We start from the raw sequence: 24,408 nt of genomic DNA, 5'->3' as shown, positions 1-24,408 counted from the left end.
GCACTTGAACAAGAAAGGTTCAGTCTTACAGCAACAATTCTGGAATGAGGAAAATACACATTTCACACACCTTACAAAGAGTGCTAAAGAGCTCAAAAATATCTTTATTTTCATCAGTATGTTTCTCGTCCCGTGGAGAATTTTAGAGTCAATTCTAAACACAATGGATCGAGTCCAGGCTTCCTTCAGAGAGAGTGCGCCATCCTTTGGAATTACAAAACAACTCACTGTTGTCGTGGAACGAGACTAGCAACAAAGATGGGGATTATGATAAAAATTAATGACAGCAGATTTAACTCTTGACAAACAGTAGAAAAAAAAAGATGATCATTGTTCTTCAAAAAAAAAAGAATTATCAGAAAAATCTATGAATACATGTATGATTCAGGGAAGATATAAACCAACAAGAGAGAATTAATGGGGTGTGGGTGAGTTAGCACACGCAGACTATAGCTCATAAATATTCATTCTCATATACAGAAGTGGGGGGATTGATTAAAAAAAAAGCTTCACAAATGCTTCTCATTCCAACAGGAAGTGGTAATAAATAACTAAAATTCTCCAACAACCCTTGCCTCACTGTTACATCAAGACAACATTGGGCCAGGAGACCACACCTTACACCCGCACTGGCCGCCTCCCACTGGCACTCATTCTCTCTCTCTCTCTCTCTCTCTCTCTCACACAAACACACACACACTTGTTCGCTCATACAACACAATGGGCTGAAATGCAGTTACTATCAGGCAAAGAAATCAAACTATCGACACAATATTATTGCACTTAAATGTCACACTGTTCCAAGGGGAGCGCTCCAGTCAAGACACTGGACAGAGCCAAAGAGAGTCTGAGAAGTTGAAGAGAGGAGGAGACGATGGCTGGAAAAAGGATGAGAGACAGGTTTTGTCTTTAGAGTGATGGCTTGACTGGACCATCATACACTCCGTAAAAGTATAATGCATGGAATAAACTGCGATAAAGACGGTGATGATGATGAAAATTACGGAAAAAGACTGGGAGGCCAGACGGTGAACCAGCACTTCCGAAAAAAAATTTGTCCTGACGTTATCTAGAGCCGCAGCAGTCCTTTTTTGTTATTTTAGCGCAGGGTACTCTCGCTGCCCCAGTCGCCCAGGACGAGACCGAGCTGGAGGAACAGACTGAGAGAGAGAGAGAGAGAGAGAGAGGGGGGGGGGGGGTTAACCTATAAATGCTGACCATTTTTTCAGTCTATATACTTGATACATCAGCACAACCATTACACAAATACAGCATTTAAAAGAATCAATCAAATTGCTTACATTATTAACTACAGGGCAGTGCTGTAATATATAATACAAACCAGAGGTATTCAATTTTCATTCTTCGTTTTTTTAAGAAGAGTTAACATTAACATGAGGTGAGATGTGTTACATGATTATGGTCCAACTGCTAATGGAACCTTGGATGAGGAGAGAAAGCAGCCCAAAGCAAAACGATGTGTACTGTTCTTATGTGAACAGGGAACTCATAAATTAATGTGCTGCATTTATTACTTATTTTTTTAAGCCAATTAATAAAACACAATAAAAGTTCTAGCCAGACGGAGTGACTGACATCTCACCCATTTGTCTGGAGGAAGGAAGCACATGCTCAACTGTGTGTGATCAAAGGAGACGCAATGAAAGTGTGGAGTTGGAGACTAATTAATGCCATATAATGGGATGTGTGTAAATATATAAATAAACAAATAAATAGAATAATTCTAATAATTCAATAAGATTAGGGTATCTAAATTTGGAGCACAGTGAAAAGTTTCTGATTTTCATCTCCAGTATTCACTGACACTGCCTGCACTTTCCAAACACAAAGTGCAGGATTAATTAAATTCCTGTACGCTGTTATCCAAAGCTCTTACCTGTGCAAACTGTGAGGGGTTATAGAATGTCACTCCTCCTGTGGGTGGAGCTCCCTGGGGAGGTTGTGTGGGAACCTATGAGAACACAGTATTGTTGGCACAGAGAATGCAGTCAACCACTTCAGCACATGGTACAGCTGCTATATGCATAGTACATCTAGACACCTGAGAGGGGGCACCCTAGAAATGGCATTAACTCCTCTGTCAAAAAAAAAATATGATGTTCAACATCGGTTCTCTTGATTGCCATCGGTTCTCTTGATTGCCATCAGTTCTCTTGATTACCATCAGTTCTCTTGATTGCAGCACTGTGCTAAAGTCAAGACCATATTTCATTCAAAGAGCCATTAACTGTGGGCGTGTTCTACACTTATTGTCCAAGGTGGACCAATGAGGGAGGTGTGTCTAACAAAGTGGACCACCACCACCACATCAGTGTCACTGCAGCGCTGAGAATGAACCACTACACAAATAAACTCCCTAGATACACAAAAAGATATATGCTGAGAAACAGACGGACTACAGTTTGTAATTAAAGACCTATAAAGTGCTCCTGTATGGTCAGTGGAACTCAAAAGATGGACAATGAGTGTAGATACAAGATAGGTGTTCCTAATCCAGTGACTGTTCAATGTATATATATTAACAGACCAAAAGAATACAAGACCCCTTTGTTGTTGAAAAGCCAACCATCCAAGACCTCATCACTGAACGTGTTTGGCATTACTTGTATCGGGAGAAGCGAGGAAATATAACCAACTACTGATACTGAGATACACTTAATACCTGTTTTGACTTGGAAACAAGTAAAAAAATAGGATGGTCAATGACTTTTGCACAGAACTGTATGTGGCTTATTATTTGAGTAATTAAAGTAAAACATTAACGATTAAATCTAAGCATAATTTCTGAAGAAGACTGATCTAGATCTACTATACATTTCACTGCCAAACATAAACGGTGATCATTAGCATGCAGAGGAGTGGTTAGTGTGAGCATGCGTGATGAAAAGCAGAGCAGAAGGTGCACGTATTCAGCACTGCTCAGTTCTCTATTGGTTCAGCCTTCAGCCAATCACTGAGCTGCATTAGGGCTAGCTGCTACAGGTGAGAGTTTGTGGAGTTGTGCTGGAGGCGTGGCGAGAAGCATGAGATGTGGGACGTGTGTGTGTGTATTTAAGTGAGAGTGAAAATAAGACACACAGAGAATGAATGGATGTGAGAGAAAGAGAAAAAGAGAGAGAGAGAGAATATTTGTGTTGGTATCTATATAGGTTGAAATCCAGCTGAAGGTACCTGGTTTAAATGCTGACTCACTTCTCGAGATAAAGAACTCATTGAGCTAGAACGTGATAGCTAGAACAGCAAGAAATCCACAAAAACAAACAAAAACACCACAAACCAAAATTAATCCCATGCAGATTGACCCACCAACCCATCAATCAACTCATTACACCAAATTCTTGTTTCAGTGGCATATATCAGCGCGTGAGAGTGTGTGTGTGTATATGTGTGTGTGTGTGTGTGAGAGAGAGAGACATGCATTTTCACAATCTCTCTCTTTCACACACACAAACATTCTGGATGAGAGCAGCATCTAAGTCTTATTAAGCAGGGAGTTCAGTAAAAGCAAATTATATTTACTGTGATGTACTGCATGGTCTTGTTAAGTGTGATGCCATTTCCGGGTCCAATTGCATCTTCAGGTGTCATACATTCTTAAGTTATCTGATTACTGTTTGGATAAACCAGAATGTCTGTATAAAATTATGTGATCTCAGTTCAGGAGTTCAGAAAAAGGAATAAATTAAATGTGAAAGAAGCAAACGTGTCTTTGGCAGCATTTTTGCAGCTAATTTGCGAGAGCTGCTGTGTGGACTGATTGTGCTACTCTGTGTCTGTGAACAGAGGGGCAGCAGAGAAAGCCATGTCTCCAGCTCATGGTCAGTCCCGATGTTGTTACGAGTTCTCTTCTATGATGAATAGCTCATTTTTGTACGAAAATTTGCTTGATATGTTGGTAGTCAATTTTGGAAACTAACTCACTAGAAGAGTCTGAAAAGTCACAAAGTTGGCAACAATGAATAGCAGTTTGGACCCAGACATGACATATCACAAGGTCAATACATCACGTCTAAAGCGGATTAGTGTGGTTCAGGGGGCTCCTTTGTGGTGCAGAGATTTAAGAATTGGGGATATCATGAGAAATGATGGGAGATTGATCCGAGGAATGCCTCAGCTGTGCAAGGCAAGGAGCTCAAGCACGTTTACATTTGCTGTGTGTGTGTGTGTGTGTGTGTGTGTGAGATTATCTACACTTGTTGGCATCCATATTTGTGAATGTGAGAAACAGCACAGAGCATAGCAGAACTCATTTTAAGTGTTTAAGTAGCCAAGCAGTAAACGGGGGCTTTACCTCTCCTGACTGAGTGCCCTCTTGACCCGGAGGCAAAAGTGTGGGATTAAACATCTGAAGAGAAAAATAAGTATAACACACACAAAATCCTAATCATGTTCACCAGGCAGTGTAGTGTATTTGTGTGTGTGTGTGTGTGCGCGCGCGCATGTGAATATACCTGTGGAACTGAAGCACTAGGCTGAGTGTGTTCTGTATTTTCTCCACTGTTGTTTGGAACACTTCCCTCTATCGGTTGCTGGTCCACAGGAGCTGAAGAGACAGAGTGTTAAATCAACCTATGTCCCTGTACTGAAGTATACAAGTGTACATAAACAGATGTCAAATAAACACACTCCTACCAGCTGTTGGAACAAAGAGGTTGGCAGGCATGGCCATGGGTGCGAGAGGAGCGAAAAGGTCAGCAGGGGGAGGCACTACAGCTGTGGGTTTAGAATCCCCACGACCAGGATTCAGCACATCCACATACCGAGCCCTAGTGCCTGAAACACCATGCAAATACATTCATTTGTTTTTTTTATACGTGAACATTTTTTTATTATTGTGTTTTAAACCAAACACTTCAATCAAATAAATACAATTCAAATAAAATTCACAAGATGTTTCCTCATCATTTACTACCCCTGTTTGTAGCCTTTTGATGGCATTAAATGAGTATAAAAACAAAGTGGCTCAGTCAGAGAAGCTAGGCTTTTCTCTCTCTGCTCACAGCAGAAAATCAGTAAAAGACCCCTACAAAGGTTGAAAATCATGAAAAGAGACGAGGATATTGCTTCATCTCTGCTCCATAGGTGGGCAATACCAACTTATTTTTGCTGGATTTCAAATTATTTATGTAGGAACCCACTCTAAATTCGGGAGGCTTCTAACTGCACAAAAGTATACACAAATTGAAAGTGCTACAAATCTAAACAACTGAAGTAACAAACAATTTCCTTTAATGATGCATGAAGTAGTTATTTATTCAGGAAGACATTTTCTCACTATCCCTGTGGCATAGCACCATTTTAACCGTTAACAGCACTCGCTTTGGCTCTTTTGTTTTTCCATTGGCGAAATCTGGTACCTGGTCATTAAATGCAGGGCTCCAGCACAAAAAAAAGCCACTTTTGTGAAGTTATGACAGCTTTCACATTTATTTAATTCTGATGTCACCTGCCCCATTTCGCATGGGAGCAGTGCTAGTGGAAAAATGACTGAGATGACTTAAGGTGATCCCACGCAGTGGAAAAGAACAATGAGTGAGTTAAAAGTCAGGTCTTTGAGTTGAGTGTCAAAAATATGGGATGCACACAATGCAGGCGTCTCAGATGTTGAAATCTATAAGTATACATTTAATGTGCCTTTTCCATTAAATAAGCTAAAACATGATAAAAATGGGACACACCTGCTTTCCTAGAGAACATATTAAATGCTGGCCCTGCCCCCGGTGGACCAGGTGGTCCACCCATTCCAGGCCCAGCCCCTGGACCACCCATAGGAGCTTTTGGAAACATTGATGGAGGTGGTGGTGGAGGCTTACTCTGAAAGAAACACAAGTATACAGGAGGGGGGAGGGGGAAAAAAAACCACACACATTAGTGCCAACAAAACAACTTCTATTCACACAGTTAACAGTGAGGATCTGATTTCACACACCTCCTCCTCTGGTTCATCCAGATTCACCCATCTCTGCTTAGCATTATCCCAAACTATCTGTAAAACAGAAAATAAATAATAATTTTTATACACAAGTATCCTTAATAAATAGAAATTTATACTCTGCAATAAAAGAGCAGCACACAAAATTAAACGAAAGAGAACAAAGATAAATGTACATGATTCCTACCGTTTTGTTCTTATCATCTGGGAGATGAACTTCATTCTTTCCTCTGAGGAACCAGCCGAGAATACCTCCACCTCCTCCCTGAGAGAGCGAGAGAGAGAGAGAGAACGCAGTTTGAGCATCATAAAGCATCATGAGAAATTGATGGACTGCTGGTACGTCCCCACTGCAAATCATTAATCACTGACAGTTACCCCTTCAAGCTAGAAGTCCCCCAGTTACACACACTAAGACACCCAAACTGGGAGGTTGGGAGCAAGCTTCTTTTTGAACTGCTGCTAACATAACAGGTTCATTTTTTTTTAGAAATCAAAAACTGGTATATAATCAGGCAAGAAACAAATATCTATTGCATTCTGTTTGGATTAGAAATATAATGTTTCATTTTGATAGATTGTGAACATCATATTGTTTGTCATCGCAATGGAATAAAAGAACTGTTAATCTTTAAAAGAAAAAAAGCAATCACATTTTAATTGCATTAAAAGAATGCTTACACAGAGTCTGTCAGTGTAGTATTCATCAAAGAACAATAAAACAGAAAATAAACACACTGTTTTCACAGAAGCTAGTGTATCTGACTGTTTTAACTCTGACATAAACTCACAGTTAGTGTGTGTGTGTATATGTGTGAGAGAGAAAGAATGTGTGAACCTTCTTTGGTGACTCCTTCTTGGTTTTCTTTGGCACCTCCTGTGGTGGAGCCTCTGGAATTGGGGGAGGAGGAGGAGAGCTTACATTGACTGTAGAATTGCTCCGTTCTCGTCCTATAGAATGGCAGGACGATTCTGATATTGTGCGTGAGCGACGTCCTGGTGCCTGAGTGAACAACAGGTCAGGGTCTGTTAAAGCCCATGTATATAGTAACCCAGCCAATCTCAGTGAAGACACTCAAATATATCAGTTCCTCTCACATATGCACGGTAAGAAATTTCCAGAGTTTTCCCAGAGAAGCTGTATGTGTGAATGCAAAGACACTAAAAAAAAATTTTTCCAGACTTAACGTGGACTTTATTCCACTTGCACCCTAGTAAAAGCTCCTTGTAATGCAAGAGTGAGCGCATGTGTGAACAGAGCGTCTAATGTCCCGGAGTATGTCCTGCAAATGTTGCACAGGCTCTGCCCTATGCCTAAAACATGCAGAATTTGACAGAGAAAATCTCCCGCTGTGCGGAATGTGTGAAACGACTCCAGGACCTGAGAGACAAAGAAAGAGACTGTACCATTTGTGTTGTTGATGACTGAGAGGTGGATCTGGATCTTCTGCCTGAGCTCTAAACACAAACAAGATCAACATGCCAGCAATTTGTTAAAATTGTTCTATTATTATTTAGGGCTGAATAAATGTAAGGTATAGCCATTAAGCAGATTGAGGGTCCTCCACAATATTTTAAAAGTAGTATTTTAATTTGAATGAAAATTTGAAGTATATGTGCGCATGAATTTTTTTTACTAGAGCATTTACTAGTTGTACTGTGTGTTAAATTACCATGTTCGCCATGTTGTCATAGAAGTCCTGCTGATAGTGGAGACCGTGTGACGGGGGAGACGGCTGAGGAAGCTGTTGAGGTGAAGGAGGCATAGGCATAGACTCTGTCCTTGGAATTTGTGGGGGCATGCCTGGTGGCATACCGGGTGGCATCAGAGCAGGCATCTGAGGGGGGATTTCTGTTGGTGTGTAAAGGGGTATTTGTGGGGCCATATTAGGAGACATTAGGGTGGGACTCTGCGTTGGCACAGGAGAGTACACTTCCTGTTGTTTAGGCTGGTACTGTGGGATGAAGCTAGGCTGAGATGGAACAGGGGCTGCGTGGTAAAAAGGAACACTCTCACCCGGAGGAGGGTCATGGTGCAGTGGAACCACCCCATCTTGTAAAATGGTTGTCGGAGCTAGAAGAGACAAACATTAAGGACATTTTTAATTAAAATGCCTTCTACCTTTCTGACTTTTGGAGAGATTAAGCGATCTTGTTAAAAGTAGAAATCCTCTTTTTCGGAACATCCTCTTGATGTTTGCACATTCAGAAATCAAAAGCACACATACCTGGTGGCATGAGCTGCACAGCCGGCGTGGATGGTCCTGGCTGTGGCATGAGGGAGGTCATGAGGGGGTTGCGAGGGTCAGAGAGCAAGGCTGAGTGGTCAGGCAGACTGGCATGTTCCTCTGAACTCGGTGTGGTGCAAGCAGATGGCTGGGGAGAGCTGCGATCTGTATGCATCACTAACACACCATCCTGAGAGAGAGAGAGAGAGAGAGAGAGAGAGAGAAAGAAAGAAAGAAAAAGAAAGAAAGGAGAGAGAGAGAGAGAGAAAAAAAAAAGAACTAACATTGACCCACATTTTTTTTATGTTCCTATCTGATTCCAGTACTTAACTGATGATATAGATACTGATTTGGTACAAATATTATTGTCATTATTACAAGTTTTGTGTTTAAGATACATGAGGCAGAAATAACTTTTTTTTCTCTGTTTAACTTTATCTAGTTTTTTTCTCATTTTTCATTCTCTCTATCACCTTTTCTCTCTCTCCTTACGAGAGAAGTATGAGATATCTGGAGACTTTTTGCGGAGGTGTGGTGTGCTCTGTGTGTGATAAGTTCCACTTCACCTCAGAATTCACTGTTTTTACTGATGTCCATTTACATGCGCTATTGTTTTTGTTTTTAACTGATTACTTATTTTTTTGTTTACATGCATTTTTTAAATGACACTGTGACAAAAACCTGATTTAAAATAAACAGCTGTCAAAAAAGTCTCTCTCTCTGTGCCCTTATAGTACCTATCCTTCTATAGAAGACTCTTCAGTCTCTTTCTCTCTCACACAAAAACTTCTCCACATTTTTAAAAATATCCAAAATGCTTTGCAAAATCTGTTTTCAGTGACCCCATTTTCATGTGGACAGGAGGCCAACACTGTTTTCCCTGTGTACGAGGCCTCAGTTACAGACTGAAGTTGCCGCTGGTTCATGGTACAATGTAGAATGGAATCTGGATCTGTGATTCATTAATGTAATATGCAACTGCTTGTCATTGTACAACAATCTGTGGCAGTGAACACACACACAGACACACACACAAAATAGGGCTGTGAGCTGTAAACGCACGAAAAGTGGCGGGCAGCCATCTCTGGTGCCTGTGGAGCCATTGTGGGTGCAAGTTGCTCAGTTGTGGGAATCGTACCAAGGACCTTTCAGTCCTAAGGTCTCTTCTCTAAATATTAGGCCATGGCTTCCCATATTACATTATGTTATGGCTTATTCATGGTCCAGCACAAACTAAAAACTAGAATTTGAATCGGTAAAGGGAGCTGCCCTGTCCGTCCGGTATCCAGTTAGTGAATGACGTATCAGACCTATGCATTTTAACAGAACATGCCTTTTAAAATACACACCTTAATCTGACTGCTGAGTGTACGGAGGTGTAGCAGCCACTCTGGCTCTTGGAAGAGCTCCTGCTCTGGCTTCTCCTTCAGCTGCGGGTCAAAAAACCTCAACCGCTCAGACATCTGTAATCACAAAGAGAAAGATCAGACGTCTCTCAGGTGCATAGACAGAGAACAAGATGGGATGCAAACCCAACATGAAATGCAAGAGGAGCTCAGACTCTCTCAAGTGGTGGGTGTACCTGAATGAGCTGGCTGATGAACACATGTGAGTAGCAGTTAGGTAAGGTCAGCAGTACACGGGAAATGACCTCGCAATAATGGAAGGCTTGAGCACAAAGCCCCACCTCTGCCAGCCGACACGCATAAATGAATTTAAACACCTGTTTGGATGAAGGATTGAAAGAAACATCAGAATCTTTAACAATTCCCTTAATTGTTAAACACAGCTTAAAATTTGTCTAGGAATGAATGTTTAATCCATTTAATCCTTATTATTTTTCGAGGTTTGAAACAAGAAACACTGGGTGAGTGTCTAAAGATAGTATGATGCATATTTTCTTATCAGAATCGAAGAGAATGTGTGTGTGTGTGTGTGTGTGTCACACCTGGAAGTTGGGCAATGAAAGAGGTTGTGAGCCCAGAGACTGAGCATACTCGTAAGCTTCTGTTCTCTGGATTGCTTCAGAGCTGCAGAACCTTGCAAATGGCAGACTAAGGGAGGGAAAGAACAAAGGAATGAAAGAGTGTGAGCTTATATCATGCTAATAATATGCAGTAGCTCTTGGAGACAAAGTAACAGTTATGTTCACTGACATCACTCATTTTTTTAACAATGTCAAATTGTATGTTTGCAAAATTTATGAAATAAATTGTAGTGCTATGTAAATACATCCTTAAATACTAATGACACTTGTATATAAACTGTATAAAATAAATATAGATTGTGCAGAGGCCTATATCATCTTCAAACTGTATATAGAACTGACTTGCATAAGCTTCAAACGTATTTGCGTAGATGTATCTTACCTGTGGTTGGAGCCTATGAGTACCATCTTGGTGCTCTTCTTGGTAAAGACACCCAAACCCACCTGTGCCATCAGGTAACAGAAATGCGCTGCATCAACAAGACCTTTGGAAGCTGTAAGACAGCCAAATCCACCCAAATGTCACAACTGTGTGTATGTAATGTAAAATATGCTCAATGCTCAAATGACCCTACAGATGAAAAACGAAGATAGTAACATTAAATATTTCAAGCACATATTTACCCAGTGTGTCTCCCATAGTGGAAATTGTGCGTGTGTCCAGATCCAGAGTGTGTGTGAGGTTGGAGAGCACCATGGCCAAGTGCGGGCGCCAGTCACCCCACTTTTCATCACCACAGCACTGTCAAAAAACAAAACAGTGAGAAACACGTATTATGCTTCATTTAAAATAAATAAATAAATAAATAAAATAAATAAATAAATAAATAAATAAATAAAAAAACCACATGCACAGCATTACCGTAGCAGCAGCTGGCATCCTTCCTGACATCAGCTGGTAGACAGTTTGCAAAGGGTCATTGATGGGAAGACTGTTGGCAAACCTGACACACACACACAATCACATTACTGGGAGTCAATTTTAAGATCAGATTTAACCCAATTAGCATGTTTGCAAATTCATCATCATGCTCAAACTACTCAAACACTTCCCTACCACACAGAAACTACCTGTGGACGTAGTATGCTATTACATTCAGATAGATACAGACAGTATCAGACATTCATACAAACATTCATAAATAAACAAGACCAGGCAAGCCTAGTGTTGCCACAGTGCCATCTGTGTTTGTCAGAAATGTGTCTTCTGGAATTTCATTTTTAGGAAGGTTGGGTCCAAAATACATTTGTTGTGGTGTAGTGTGAGAGGGAGACTCAAGTGCAGAGTTTATTTAGCAATTTATTTTATAAATTATAGTTTTATATACACTATTTTTTTTAAATTATGATTATTATTTACTATCTGTTCATGTATTATTTTGTTTATTGTGTGTTCTGCTTTGAGTAGTGATGAGGGAAGTGGAAAAGGGATATGTTGGGATGAGCTTGACTATAACCGACTCAGCCCTTGCTTTCTTCCTCTTTTCTTAATGCCCACTGTTACCGTTCAACCCTCTACAAAGGTGCGGCAGTAAAGCGCTGTTGGTTTGGCTTTTTTATACCATGCCTTACAGGTGAACCTGCTAAGCATTGATTACCGCTGGGGATTCTGGGACTTGGAGTCTTTTGACCCAGATCCACCAGCTCCTCTACTGTGACGGTCAGTCCCCCTGCTGGTGGCCGGTGGTATAGGCCGCTTCCTTACAACGTGCACTTATTATTAGAGGTGCTTGAGACGTTTTGGTGCTTCTTTGTATAAATTTGTTTTTTATTCTGTGATATTGTGGTACAGGAAAATGTAGGGCAGAGTTAATAATTATAGAAAAAAAATACATAAATTAAAAGTTTCCCACAGTTATAGATGTAACATTTTTGTGTGATCATTTTAATTTGTAAGGCAATTCATTTTTAAGAAATTAGCAGTATTTGTATGTAATAGCACCTGCATAATATGCAGTATCAGTTTGTTCTTTGTTCATTTTATGTAAAAAATGAACCTCAGCTCCTCTGTCAGGCCTTGCACATGTGCATTTCAACAATGCTCCCTTTTGGCCATTTAAGGTGGTAAGGCTTCATTCAACAAATTAGTCAGCATTGTGGTTTCTCAATAGCAAGAACACAAAGAATGGACTAATGGATTCAGTAAATGTCACCTCAACAAAGTAAATTTGTGATGCCGCATTGAATGATGGGATTTTCAGGATTTTCTCATTGGTAAGTCATGAAACAAAGCCTTTTATTATGGTTATTTTGGGGCGAAGTGAGAACAACATCCGGATAATTTTACCGTTGGTGTATTGTGTTCTTGAGGTTTGGAATTTAACTTCAACAGTGAAACGTGTCAAGCCAGAAGACCCAAGAACAAAAATGCCTCTCCTATATCAAGTGCTTAATAATTTCTATTCTGTCAATATTATTAGGAAAATGTAAGAGGAATTGGAATATGTGTGTATTATTTACCTGGTCATGACTCTGGCATGGGTTCTGTTGTCCATCTTACTGGCCAGTAGCAGTGCATGTCCCCAGAGCGCATTCTTCATAGCAGACTCAAGAGCATCCTAAAACACATGTAACAAATACAGCTGACATATAAAGTTTGCTGTTCTCTCATTTTGTGCTCACAGTAAAGCATCAAAGCATGCTAGTATGAGTGCATGTTCTCCTGCCTTCTTTCGCCCAAACAGCAGCAGTTCCCTGAAGCGCTCAGTTTCCTTCCCAACATTCTCAGGTGTGCCCATGTATGTGTCCGAGAGCAGAGACAGGGGGCCGGACTCTTCTTCCTCAGGACGCTCCAGTGCCTCGTTGTTAAAGTCAATCAGATTCGCCTCATTGGGCGATTTACCTGGCAGCCACACGGAACGATGCTCCTTCAGCAGCAGATCGGCCAGATCTGTACCCACCACCGTCTGAGTAAGTGAGGAAGGAGGAGAGGAAGAGAGCGAGCGAGAAAGAGAGAGAGATAGTATGTTCCAAAATTAAATAGTATGAGAGGGAATAAAAAGTGTCTATGTACACACGTGCAGTTTCACACACCCCGTTCTGTCGACACAGCAACACTATGAACTCCCAGATGAGGACAGCAGAGTCCTTGTCAATGAGGTCATCATTTCGTAGGCACTCCTGAGCTTTGTTCTGTGCAAACTTTATAACATCCACTTTGTGGGTCTCCTCCCTGATACAAAAACACACATGTATGAGGAAGAGCAAGTCAGGAGTGTATGCAGGAGGCTGTGCTGAAATATGTTACAGTGTATACAGCCAGCAAATGTCAGCCTTACTTGACAAGTGGTCCTGGAAAAGCTCGTAAATCCGTCTGCTCTGCAGAGTCCTGCATTATTGTCTGCAATAACATCATACCAAAATCAGTATTGTTCATATGTCTTTATATGTCTGCACAAACAGTGCTGAAAATCCTGCTAGTCAGTGCACACAACATTAGAATTAACACAAACTAATAAAAATGCTGATGCTGTATGTCATGTATCACCTCCATGCCGTGGAGCTCTACGAGAGCTGGCTGTCCTGCAGAAGGCAAGTTTGGCTGGACCAGAATTAGCTGACCTGCTGGACCAAACCGGGCACAGCAGTGTGGGACAGAGTATTTCTCAGGAGTCAACGGCCTTGGAGGAGCTGAGAGAGGCAGAGATAATTTGAATGGGGTGGGGGAGGTAAGAAAAAAAGAGAGGAGAGAGAGAAGAGAGAGAGAGAGAAAATGGTGATTGTGCCAAAAGTTAGTCAGTTGAACTAGATGATTAGTTCAACTGTTGAGACAAAGGTAAACCTGAAATAATAAGGAATATATGGAGCTGTGTAATTGATATAAGTATTTAATTCTGATTTTTAAATAATATTTAAAATAATAATTGAAATATGTTTGATAAGTTAGCTCCATAAGATTAATTCTGTGTATATCTGTGAGAGTGAGAGAGAGAGAGAGAGAGATAATTACGCTGTTCTGGGGCAGTCCAGGTGTTCTCTGTGATGTTGTAAATGCTATTGTTCTGGGTGTCTGTTTGGTCAGGATACTGAGCGTAGGAATAATCCACAGGCAGTGTGCTTGCTGTAAGATCGTAACTAGCAACAAGATCTGGCTGACTCTGGTACACCTGACTCTACAAGAAGGAGAGAGAGAGACCAGAGAGTGAGAAGGGCATCGCGCGCACAAACACACGCGCAAGTAAATCGACATATGAACACACAGACCTGCTGTGATCGGGAGCTGAAGCTGCTGCGGCGGCTGTGTGCTGAGTGGACGCTGTGAGCAGACTGTTCGCTGTGAACAGAGCGACAGTCAAACTCGTCTTTCCTCAAGTAACGTTCATCGTCAAAGCTGCGGTCATAGCCAGGATAGTAGCGAAAGGGGTCATCGTAACCTTGCCTGGAGAGGGTTGAAGGTGCCACAGTGGGAAGCAGAAGGAAAGCATGACAAGAAAGTAAGACAGCATAGGTGAAAAGACTATAGAAGGAAATGTATTGGCATCTCACACAAAGATTCTCAAAAAGGAAGCCTGAATTTAAGTTTTTAAATCTGCTTAAGAAATGTCTTATGACAACTGACAATAGCTTAATAATCAATTGTGGTTTTTATTAAAAACAAGCAAATGAATAAACTGTCCTTCTTGACCTCCCCACCAACAAAAATATCAGCAATGATCCATTGTGTGTGCGTGTACCTGCTGGGATACCGCTGGCCATAGTAAGGGTCAGCTGCTCTGTAGGCCTCGGACCCATAGTTATACCAGTCATAGGTTTGACCATAGTAACCATAACGGGGGTCATAAGCATTGAGGTCATACCACCCACTCCGATCTGCAAACAGAATCACAAAGACAGAAAGAGCGGTTTATTAGGCCCTACGGGAATGCTAAAAAGAAAACAAACAAAAACATTTTCTCTAGTTCACAGTAGTGGTGGAGGATCAAGATCATACCTGAAGCCACTGGGTGCAAGGCAGAAACCCCTCACAGACAGTGACCTAAGGCAGGGATTGAACACACAACCCCAGACAGCGAACACTACCTGTTGGGGCACCATGTCCCCAGTCTTAAAAAGTTTTTTATGATGTGACCCACAGTTCCTTTATGTTCCACTAGTTGTCAGTAATTCCAGATTCTGTCCCCCAAAACTTTGTATGCACAACCACTTGCTCAGAGGTATTCAAACCTTTTCCTCCAGAGTCCTCCTTTGCTCACAGTAACATTGAATCTTTAGCATTAAAATTATATACATTAGAAATTTGGGAAATAAGAGCATGAAAATAAACTTTTTCACAGACATGGCATCTCTAATATGGCGCTTACCTGGGTACTGTTCGTACTGTTTCTTGTAATAATTTGCATAGTCTTCATAGGCACTGCGGTTAGGCCTGGGGTAATCCTCAGCATAGCCTTGCCTGAGAGAGAACGGTTTCAAAACAAGTTAAAGAACATCTGTAACATCTGGGTATAAAACATATCTTGCAGTTAAGATGATTTTTTGGGCATTTTTACTATGAACACGGAATTCACTGACTACTCTCAGTTGTCCCTGCAATAACAGGGTTAACCAGATCAGCTGTGTGCCAAGAACTGTAAATCATTAAAGTCAGAATTTGTACTCTGATTTGTCACAGATGGTGTTAGCTTGGGATGCACCGATAATGAATTGTATGGGCCGATGCAATAACTGATAATTAGCACATGGTGTAGCCAATAACTGTATTAATAACTAATAATTTAATCTTGCTTGTATTTAAACCAAATTAACATTGGATTAAAAAAACAAATATATAATTTTTTTATCATAAGTTGTGTAATTTTTCTGTAATTTTTAATTGTATCTTTAAATTTATTACATATAGTTCATTTATAGTCTATCAAAGATTTACCAATGGTTCCGTTTACGCCGCTGTGTGTGCGTGCACTGAGCATCATTGCTATTTTACATTCATTTTACCCTCAAAACTGACAATCAAATGGAAATCCACCATAGCGACAGAGAACTTCTCTGCAAAAACTGTGAAAAATGTCCACACAAAAGACATAGTTGAGTAGTTACAGTGCATATGCAAAGCACAAAAAATTATCGGTTGTAATATCAGCCAAAATTCCAATATCGAACAGATAGGAATAACTAAATAAACACACGTCGGCCAAAGATAAAACAAACTGTTTTAGAGAAATCCAAGCTCTGTCTTAAAGCTCTGAATGTTCCAGCTGTTGAAAGAGGCAGTGAAACAATCAGCCTGTTTTACAAGTAGCAAAGTAAGTCTTCTTTTACTTGCAGATATTCAGGCTTGCTAAGCCCTGTAATGCATGTATGGTTTAGAAATGAAAAACATAGTTCAGCTATTACAGCCGATCTTTTGTGGCACATTCAGTGTATAAACTCTCAAGTCAAGAATTCATGAATCTGTGAGGAAAGCCTGCCCTCTACTTTTAAACTCACCTTGAGTTAGGACGATCAGAGTACTGACTGGTTCTTGAACTCGGTCTTTCTGGCTGCCGCTCTGGCTCCCGGTAACCGGGGTTTGGTCCGTTATACCGATTGTACCGAGGATCTGCTCGATATGGATCATTCTGCAGAGATAAAAAGAAGAGAATGGGAGTTGAAAATGAGATTAAAGAGGTGAAATAAAGCTACAAGCAGAAACTACTGTAAATCAGCATATTATACAAATAATACCTGATAGTACATCGGAGCCCTTGGGTCAAACTGCGGGTACTGAGGCAGGTAGGGATTTCTTGCATCCTGGTACTCTGGATAATAGCTGCCATATCCAGGCCCAGGAGGCATGGGAGGGGGAGCTCCATAACCAGGCTGGCCTCCAAGAGTAGAGGGGGGCCGCTGAGGATCCTGCAAGGGAGCAGAATTCCCAGGATTTGGAGGATAAGTGGGAGGTTGGGTTGGTCCAGATACTGGGGGCACGGCAGCTTGTGAAGTGGGTGTCGTCTGTGGCAGAGGCTGATATTGGGTTGAAGCTGGATGGGTTTGGTGTGTGGGGCCAGATGGTTCATTGGTAGTCTGATTGCTGGAGGGTCTTGGGGGGTTTGGGGCTTGTGGCTGAAGCAGAGGCTCTGTGTCAGCCCGTCCACCTTGTTGTGCATCTTTGGTGACCTGCAGGTAAAAGCCAGGTGTGTTATTTACTGTGGCAGGGAGCGAAACTGATTGAGAAATGGGTGCAGCCAAGGACTGATTTGTGCTCTGTGGTTGGTGCATAGAAAAATCAAGCAGCTCAAAATTGGAGGGCTGATTCTGGGTGGCAGCAGAAGCAGAAGACTGAATTTGTGGATTAGAAGGTGGGATCACTTGACCATCTCCTCTCAAGGCTCTTGAGAGTGGTGGGCAGACTGGCTGGGCAGGAGGTGGAGCTTCTCTAACCTCTCGAGCCAGATTCAATAGACTCTGATCAGAAGTAGGGGGAAAGTTCATTGTTGGCTGCGAGAAAAGCGGAGGTTGCTGATTTGATGAGGAACTCGATGGCAACTGATTGGATACTGGAGTTTGAGACACCAGGCGAACAGGTGATGTGGCCTCTTTGGGACTTGCCTGTTTGGCCGTTTGAGAAGGGTTCTGAGGAGAAACAACACTGTAATTGGTCGAAGGTGGTGCGATCAAAACAGGTTGGCTCAAAGCCTCTACAGGAGGTGTGGTCACCAGCAAGGAAGCGTAACCCAGACTTGCCTGAGGGGCAGAGTCTGGTGGGTTCTCAAGGTTCTCTGAGTGAGGCTGAGGATGTACTCTGAGTGACTGCAGATCCAGGGGTACGTCCTCTGGAGGCTGGATGACCTCTGAGCTAGATTGACGTGTTGGAACAAGAGTAGCAGCCAGAGGGGGTGCCGCAGGAGCTAGCAGAATATTTGCTGCAAGATTAGCAGGGTCACTTTGAGCCCAGAGGGTTGTAGCAGGGCTATCAGAGGGTCTACGGGACCCCTGGGCTCGAGATGACGGTCTGCGATCCTGCCCTCCTGGAAAATAGATCGTCTCCATGTTGTCTGGAGGCTGCTCCAGGTTGCCAGGTATCACATCTACTCCACCCTTTTCCATAACCACTCTAGCTCGATCAACTTCAGCAGGCCTGACACCAACACTGTGAGATCGTACAGGCTCAAAAGAGGAGTTAGCACTGGCCTGGAACACACCCACCGGCTTTGGAGGGCTGGGGGTGGGAAATGTGGGACTCAGCTCTGGTGGAGGAGCAGAATCTATTTGTTCAAAATAACCAGCGGCAGAGGAATGAGACACAGGTGGATCTGGGGGGTGGGGGCTTTCCTGTTGGATAAATGTTCCAACAACACCCTGATGGCGACGAGTAGGGTGGCCACTACTGTGGGGAGCATGACCACTTCCATGACTGACATTGCTGTAGCTCGAGGAGACACTTGCTGAACGTGTAGGGCGAGAGGCAGAATCTGGTGTCTCCAAGTTTGGCCCTGCTTCATAGGCATGGCTTGGGGGGGGTGGTGGTGGTGGTGGTTCGCTAGAGAGTACCTCCTGGTTCGGAATGCATTCCAGATTCTCAACTGAGTCACATGGACCAGCACCAGCTCTCAAATTACCACTGTCATTCAAATATGGAGCAGGGGCTTCTTTCACTGCCCCTGCATGGGGAGGGTGAGAGACACCATTCACACGGCCATCCCCAGAAAGCGTCTCCTCGTTCTCCACATCGTTGCCCTGGAAAAACATGGATAGAGATCCGGGGTCCGCAGGGATATAGGGCACAGGACAGGCACGCTGTGATGGATCCTGTGGAACTTGACTGAACCATGGCTCAGAGAGTCCACCTGTCTGGTTGAAATAATTCTGAGCTGAAAAGTGGGAGTTCTGTTGCTGGGGATCAGGCAGCCCACTAGCATTCAGCTGACTATGATTCTGAGGGTGCATCTGAGGTGGGACAAAATGAGGCGAGGGGGCAGGATGAGGGGCTTGTGTCTGGGGAAGCGCATGGAAAGGCTGAGGAGGATCACTGGTTGGTTGAAAGTAGTTCTGAACCGAAGGGGGGCGACTCCCATGATCAGGCACCAAATGTGAAGGAAGAGGGGGTGTGGGCTGAAAGGAAGGTGGGCTTTGAACAGGTGGTGTTGAGGATGCAGGAGGAGGCTGAAATTGACTGAAAGGAGAAGCAGGGTTAGGCATCTGTGCAATATATGGCATTGACTCTTGCGAGTTGAAATAGCCAGCCTCAGCAGGATGTGGGTTAGGAGCAGGTGAAGGTCCCGAAGGACCAGGATGTGGGGTGAAGAACGTGGGTGGAGGACCAGCTGTTCCCAGTTGTGCTCCAGACGCTGAAAGCTGAGGTGGAGCAGGCTGGTTCAAACCTGCTGGTGGAGAGGCTTGCATAGGAAGAGGACTGCTGGTTGGAGGCGGAGCCTGGCTGCCTGTTGACAGTGGAGGAGCAGCTTGCCTCCCAAAAGCGAAAGGGTCAGTCATTGGCTGTGTGGGTGGGACAGGCATTGCTGCAGTGGCTGCTGCTCCATGCTTGTGTGGTCGGGTCCTCCTAAACGCGTTGGGGCCACCGGAGGTAGGTGGGGGCGGGCCACACGCTCCAGGGGGTGCCGTACGAGGAGGGGGCTGCATCACTATTTCCTTACTCTCAGAGCTCAAGACACTGAGAGTTGTGTGAAAACTGTCCCTGTGGGGAAATAATAGGGCACAACATCAGTAAAATGCAAAGTTGATCAAATTAAAATAAATAAATAAATAAATACATTTGTCTCTTTGCCAGTGTCTCTTAACATTATGCTCATCATTTATAACTGATCCTGACATCATCTGCTAACTTGCTAAAATGAATAATAATAATAAAAAAAAAAAAAAAAAAACACAAGCTCATTAAACATGTACTGTGTTACTAGTTTGTATCATTGGAAATGTTAGAAACGCTTCTTTGCCAAGTGATCTCTCTTCCTCCTTGTAGTGTTTGATTAATTATGTGGCATGACGTCACCTTAACGTGCACTCAGTGAAAAGTATGCAAACACATACACACCCCTGTAGGCAGCTAGTCTCATCACAGAGTAAAACCCCATTTTATTTGAATTGTCTGCATTCATTTTTACACATGAAAATATGAACAATCAGGATATAGTGCAGGTGTAACTGTTTTGCAATGGCACACCGCCTTGCAGGTGAATTGCTTTGAGTGTTGGGACAAAACAGATGTCTTCAGTCTTTTCAGCAAGAACTTTTACCTGACTCTGTGAGCTTTAAATCACGATGACCAACAGAAGTTAATGCAGAACTTCAAAAATGCAGTATGTCTTAACAGCCTCTGTATGTACATTTGCTTTGCACTAATTAGCCTAACTGTTTGATTTCCTTAAACGGCAAAAAAAAAAAAAGAATAACTAAATCATAAAGCACTATAGGTTCGGGGATAACAGAATGCAGTCCTCTGCAGCCCCTGGCAATTAAGGTGTAGATTTTTTTCTTTTAAATAGCAAAGCACTTTGTAAATTTGTGCTGGAGAGCAGTGTCAACAGCAAAGAGCAGTGTTATGACCACCCGGGACCAGAGTCCAACACTGCTGCCCCAAACCAAGCTTTGACAGCTATTTTCCTATTTTCGCAATATCAAAATCTACCTTAAAAACAGCTGTTTCTGTTTTGATGAAAATGATAGCAGAATATTACTGCTGTTGTCAGGGACAGAAAGTGTTTACCCAGGGGAAACATTTATTTCAAAGGCAAACAAAAACAGAGCTGGAATCTATAACTTTGGGCTACAAGTATCTAAATTAACAGTCTTTTAAAGTAACCTAGGATATTCACTGACACACCCAACCATGCTTTCCTTTTTTGTACAGAGCAGAGCAGGAAAAGAAAGGGAAAGGAAACAATGTAGAGTGATGACAACTGCTCAGTTTACTCAGTAGCTTGATGAATGTATACTGAAACCTGATTGTAGGCATGGGTACACATCAGTTCTCACAAACACAGGTGAAAGCAAAGAAAACACATGTTGACCATTCACCTGCACATATTCCGTATGGTAGTCACTGCAGTTACCCAGAGCTTCTCTTTAACTATCTACACACTCTCACACACCAACTTCAAATTCATGCAGTTTGTAGCCAATCTTTAGAGTGTTCCAATATATAACCTCACAGGGCAACTTAACATAATGTGAGAAATGTGCTGATTGCCCCAGTAGGTCAACCCTGCTCTAATGAACAGGGACTGAGGAACCAATGTTATGTTCAACTAGAGCTTGTAACCTGGATTAGCATTAACAGAAAATTTAGCACTGATTTCTATTAGGTAATATACAGAGAACTGTTCTGCTCCTCTGAAGTAAAATAAACATTAATTTATTCATTCATTATCTTAGATTGCACAAGCAGAGAAACACTCATCTAAATCTATGACCGGTCAAAATACTACTAACCTTAACAAAAACAGAGATTGCTTTGGGTGTGATTTGCATTTTACAGCTTTCTCAAACCCAAAATACGCATGGTAAACTGACTCTAGCACTTTTAGCATTTTTCAGAGACATGGGAGGTGTACCACGTCATTGTTCTCACAGTGCACAAGGGGAAAAGGGAGGGACAGGGAATTTAAATTCCGAAGGAGATTACGGATTTATCCTAGGAATATTATTCTCATTATGAGAATCTAACACCTAGCCATCTAACACATGTAAACCCTTTGATGAACACCACAAGGGTTTGTTGGGTGATAGTACATAACAACACTGCGGGAAACAAGATATGCTTTGCTTGAGAGGAGACCAAGATTAAGTTACGATGAACTCTGAAACCTTGCCAACTTCTCTCTGAACCCCATAACTATCCTCAGGCAGAGTGGGAGCTCTGGCTACTGCTTGCGTGACCTGCATTTATCTCTACAAATGTCACGGCTCCCAAGGCTGGTGACAGGTTTACTGATCTCCAGGAGCAAGACGATACAGACACTCTCTGCAGTCTCTTGTCCACCTAGCAGTCAGATTAGGCAGTGTTTGATAATCTGGACCTGTAGGCTACACAGAACACATCAGTGATTTACTTGATATGCTGATTTAAGCTGGGGAAAAGACTGACTGAGAGCTTAAAAGGGCACGTATTCTGGCCCTTCTCCACAAGGGAACACAGTTCTGAGGTCTTAATGAAACATCTGCCACTTGCTTTAGTCAAAATACAATCCTCACAGCAGTGATCACCCCCTGTCTAAATTACCCTGCTCAGAACGGACAGTTTCAGTCCATTCACCCTGAGTCCACAGCAGTAAGGAGCAAGCAGCAGAATCTCTGGGGTTTTTAGCTGTTTTTTTTCTGGTTCTCTTTCTTTTCTGTTCTACTTTTCTCTTCTGACTGGGTGACCTTCTTTCACAGTGTGTAGTTTGGTGGACCCCAGATCCCCATATTAATGTGGACATGCACAGAACAAGTGACCTTTTCATAATCTGTCCCCTTTAAAATAGAAAAAACACCAATCCAGGAGAAGGTTTGAGACAGAGATAGAATAGTTTATCAGCATCCCCATGAAAGAGAAACTGAAAATGGACATTTGAAAATAACAGCATTTGTAAACACAGCAATAATAACAACATGCGTGAATTGAACATAACAGTCAGTAAACTGCCTGACGCTGAGTTAGACCATCAGGAAGTAATCAAACATGCGCACATTGTGTACATGACAACAAATCTCAACTGACTGACCATATGGCACCATCCTCAAGCCAGAATAAGTTAACATTCTGGTTTTTTTAATCAGAACAGAAGATCTGGACCTTAATGTATAGACTGAAACATGAATACAGTAGACTACTCAGATCCCATGTGTCCCAGTCTTGGTCTTAACTCAGACTAGATGTGTTCTGGTCCCAGTATCAGTTTTAACTAAGTTTTCCTGTCTCCGTCTTGACTATATAGTCTTGCCTTCAACAGTAATACCCAGTTTAAAGTCCCCTCTGGTAACAAATTAACCACTTACAAACTCCTATCTTTACAGAGGTAGAAATATAGAAATCATATCCAAGATAAACATTCTCTAACGCCTTAAAAATGCCCTAGATGTAATGCTCAGACATAACACTGACCGCTTTGTCACTCAGAATACGCTTTCTATTGTATAAACCACACCACACGGACATGCTAACAAGGCTAAATACTAGACATAAACATGAGCTTAAGGTTGAACAGTTAGCTGAGGTGAGTAAAAAGGGAAGCCAAGTGTGGATCAACGTTATCCATCTAACTTTATCCAGAAAGCTTCTCTTTAACCTGATAAGGAATTGTTAATAAAACGAGCTATGGAAGTGTCAATGAACTGGATCAGACCGGTTACAAAATAAAGCCGAAAGTATTATTCTCTTCAGGACTGACAGCTACGGCTAACTGCTGACAAGGCAACTGGACGGTCGAGAACGTTAGCTTAGCATACGCAATGGGTTTTATAACGTAAACAGTTAGGATGCTAGCGCATTAGCACAGTCAACTGGTTTTGCAGTGTTAACGGTTAGCATGCTAACACTAGTTCGGAGAACTGACCCTAGAGTCCAAAAGGCGCTGAGAACAAGCTCTGAGCGCGAAGATCTTTCTGTCACCTCCGATCCTCCGCCGCCGTGGAGCCAAGCCCCAGAGAGAGAGTGAGTTTAATCCGCTGTTTAAAGCCCTAGTGCCGCGAGGGACCTTCACTCTGACGCTCCTCCGCCATCTTCGCTAGAGCGACGTGTACATGAAACGTCACCGCTCCCGACGTCAGCGCTCCGGACGGAGTTGCCTCACGTTAATTCCGGATCCAATTCGAATTAGAATCGAATTCTACTTCACACATCTATAACGGCTCTTAATTTGACCAACCTGGATGCAACAAGTGCTAAAAAAACATTTGAACCTATATCACATACTAACTCCTAATGTTACTCTTAATTCTCTTTGGTAGTTTTTTTTGTACTTATTCTGTATTCTAGTGCAAGTCTGATGGTTTCCTCCAAGATCTAAGTCTTTGCCATGACTTGGTCCATTCAAGCAGTTTCTGTGATTATAATTTACAACACTGTTAGTATTAAGTACAAATTGTTCAGAGAATAATCTACATAATCAAAAAAGTAATTGACCAATGAAATCTATTTTTTCATTGTCTGTTACCTTCAGTTCAGGGTCATGGTGGGTGGGGAGCCTACCCGGAATCATTGGGCGCAAGGCCCATAACCTGGAGGGGCTTCCAGTCTTTCACAGGGCGACACACACACACTTTTGAGTGTGTTTTTGGATCGTGGAAGGAAACCCAGTCACCCGGAGGAAACCCCCACGGAC

At 42.3% G+C, this 24,408-nt stretch overlaps 1 protein-coding gene across 3 annotated transcripts; it reads right to left on the bottom strand.

The window, feature by feature from the left end:
* Window positions 1-88: 88 nt before the first annotated feature.
* sec16a (SEC16 homolog A, endoplasmic reticulum export factor) lies at window positions 89-23,813 on the bottom strand. Of its 3 annotated transcripts, none has more exons than XM_066645453.1 (31): window positions 23,697-23,813; window positions 16,832-19,781; window positions 16,595-16,725; window positions 15,469-15,560; window positions 14,842-14,977; window positions 14,372-14,546; window positions 14,118-14,280; window positions 13,656-13,798; window positions 13,447-13,508; window positions 13,202-13,340; window positions 12,835-13,074; window positions 12,629-12,726; window positions 11,031-11,112; window positions 10,793-10,910; window positions 10,551-10,662; window positions 10,130-10,235; window positions 9,764-9,904; window positions 9,531-9,644; window positions 8,182-8,371; window positions 7,627-8,027; window positions 7,361-7,411; window positions 6,792-6,956; window positions 6,141-6,218; window positions 5,951-6,007; window positions 5,700-5,835; window positions 4,654-4,794; window positions 4,473-4,564; window positions 4,313-4,366; window positions 3,193-3,252; window positions 1,898-1,972; window positions 89-1,160 (listed from the first exon to the last, which is right to left on the bottom strand). In XM_066645453.1, exons 2-31 carry the CDS (start codon window positions 19,724-19,726, stop codon window positions 1,095-1,097), a joined length of 6,513 nt encoding a protein of 2,170 aa, XP_066501550.1. In that variant the 5' UTR covers window positions 19,727-19,781; window positions 23,697-23,813; the 3' UTR covers window positions 89-1,094. The 3 variants fall into 3 exon arrangements, with proteins under 3 accessions (XP_066501550.1, XP_066501549.1, XP_066501551.1); XM_066645452.1 differs by having other exon boundaries at window positions 23,641-23,804; XM_066645454.1 differs by lacking the exon at window positions 3,193-3,252 and having other exon boundaries at window positions 23,641-23,804.
* Window positions 23,814-24,408: the final 595 nt, after the last annotated feature.

The sequence above is a fragment of the Hoplias malabaricus genome, chromosome 15 (genome assembly GCF_029633855.1).
Source record: "Hoplias malabaricus isolate fHopMal1 chromosome 15, fHopMal1.hap1, whole genome shotgun sequence".
Classification (NCBI taxonomy): domain Eukaryota; kingdom Metazoa; phylum Chordata; class Actinopteri; order Characiformes; family Erythrinidae; genus Hoplias; species Hoplias malabaricus.
The sequence above is the reverse complement of the archived record's forward strand: the minus strand, read 5'-3'. Positions and strand labels throughout refer to the sequence as shown.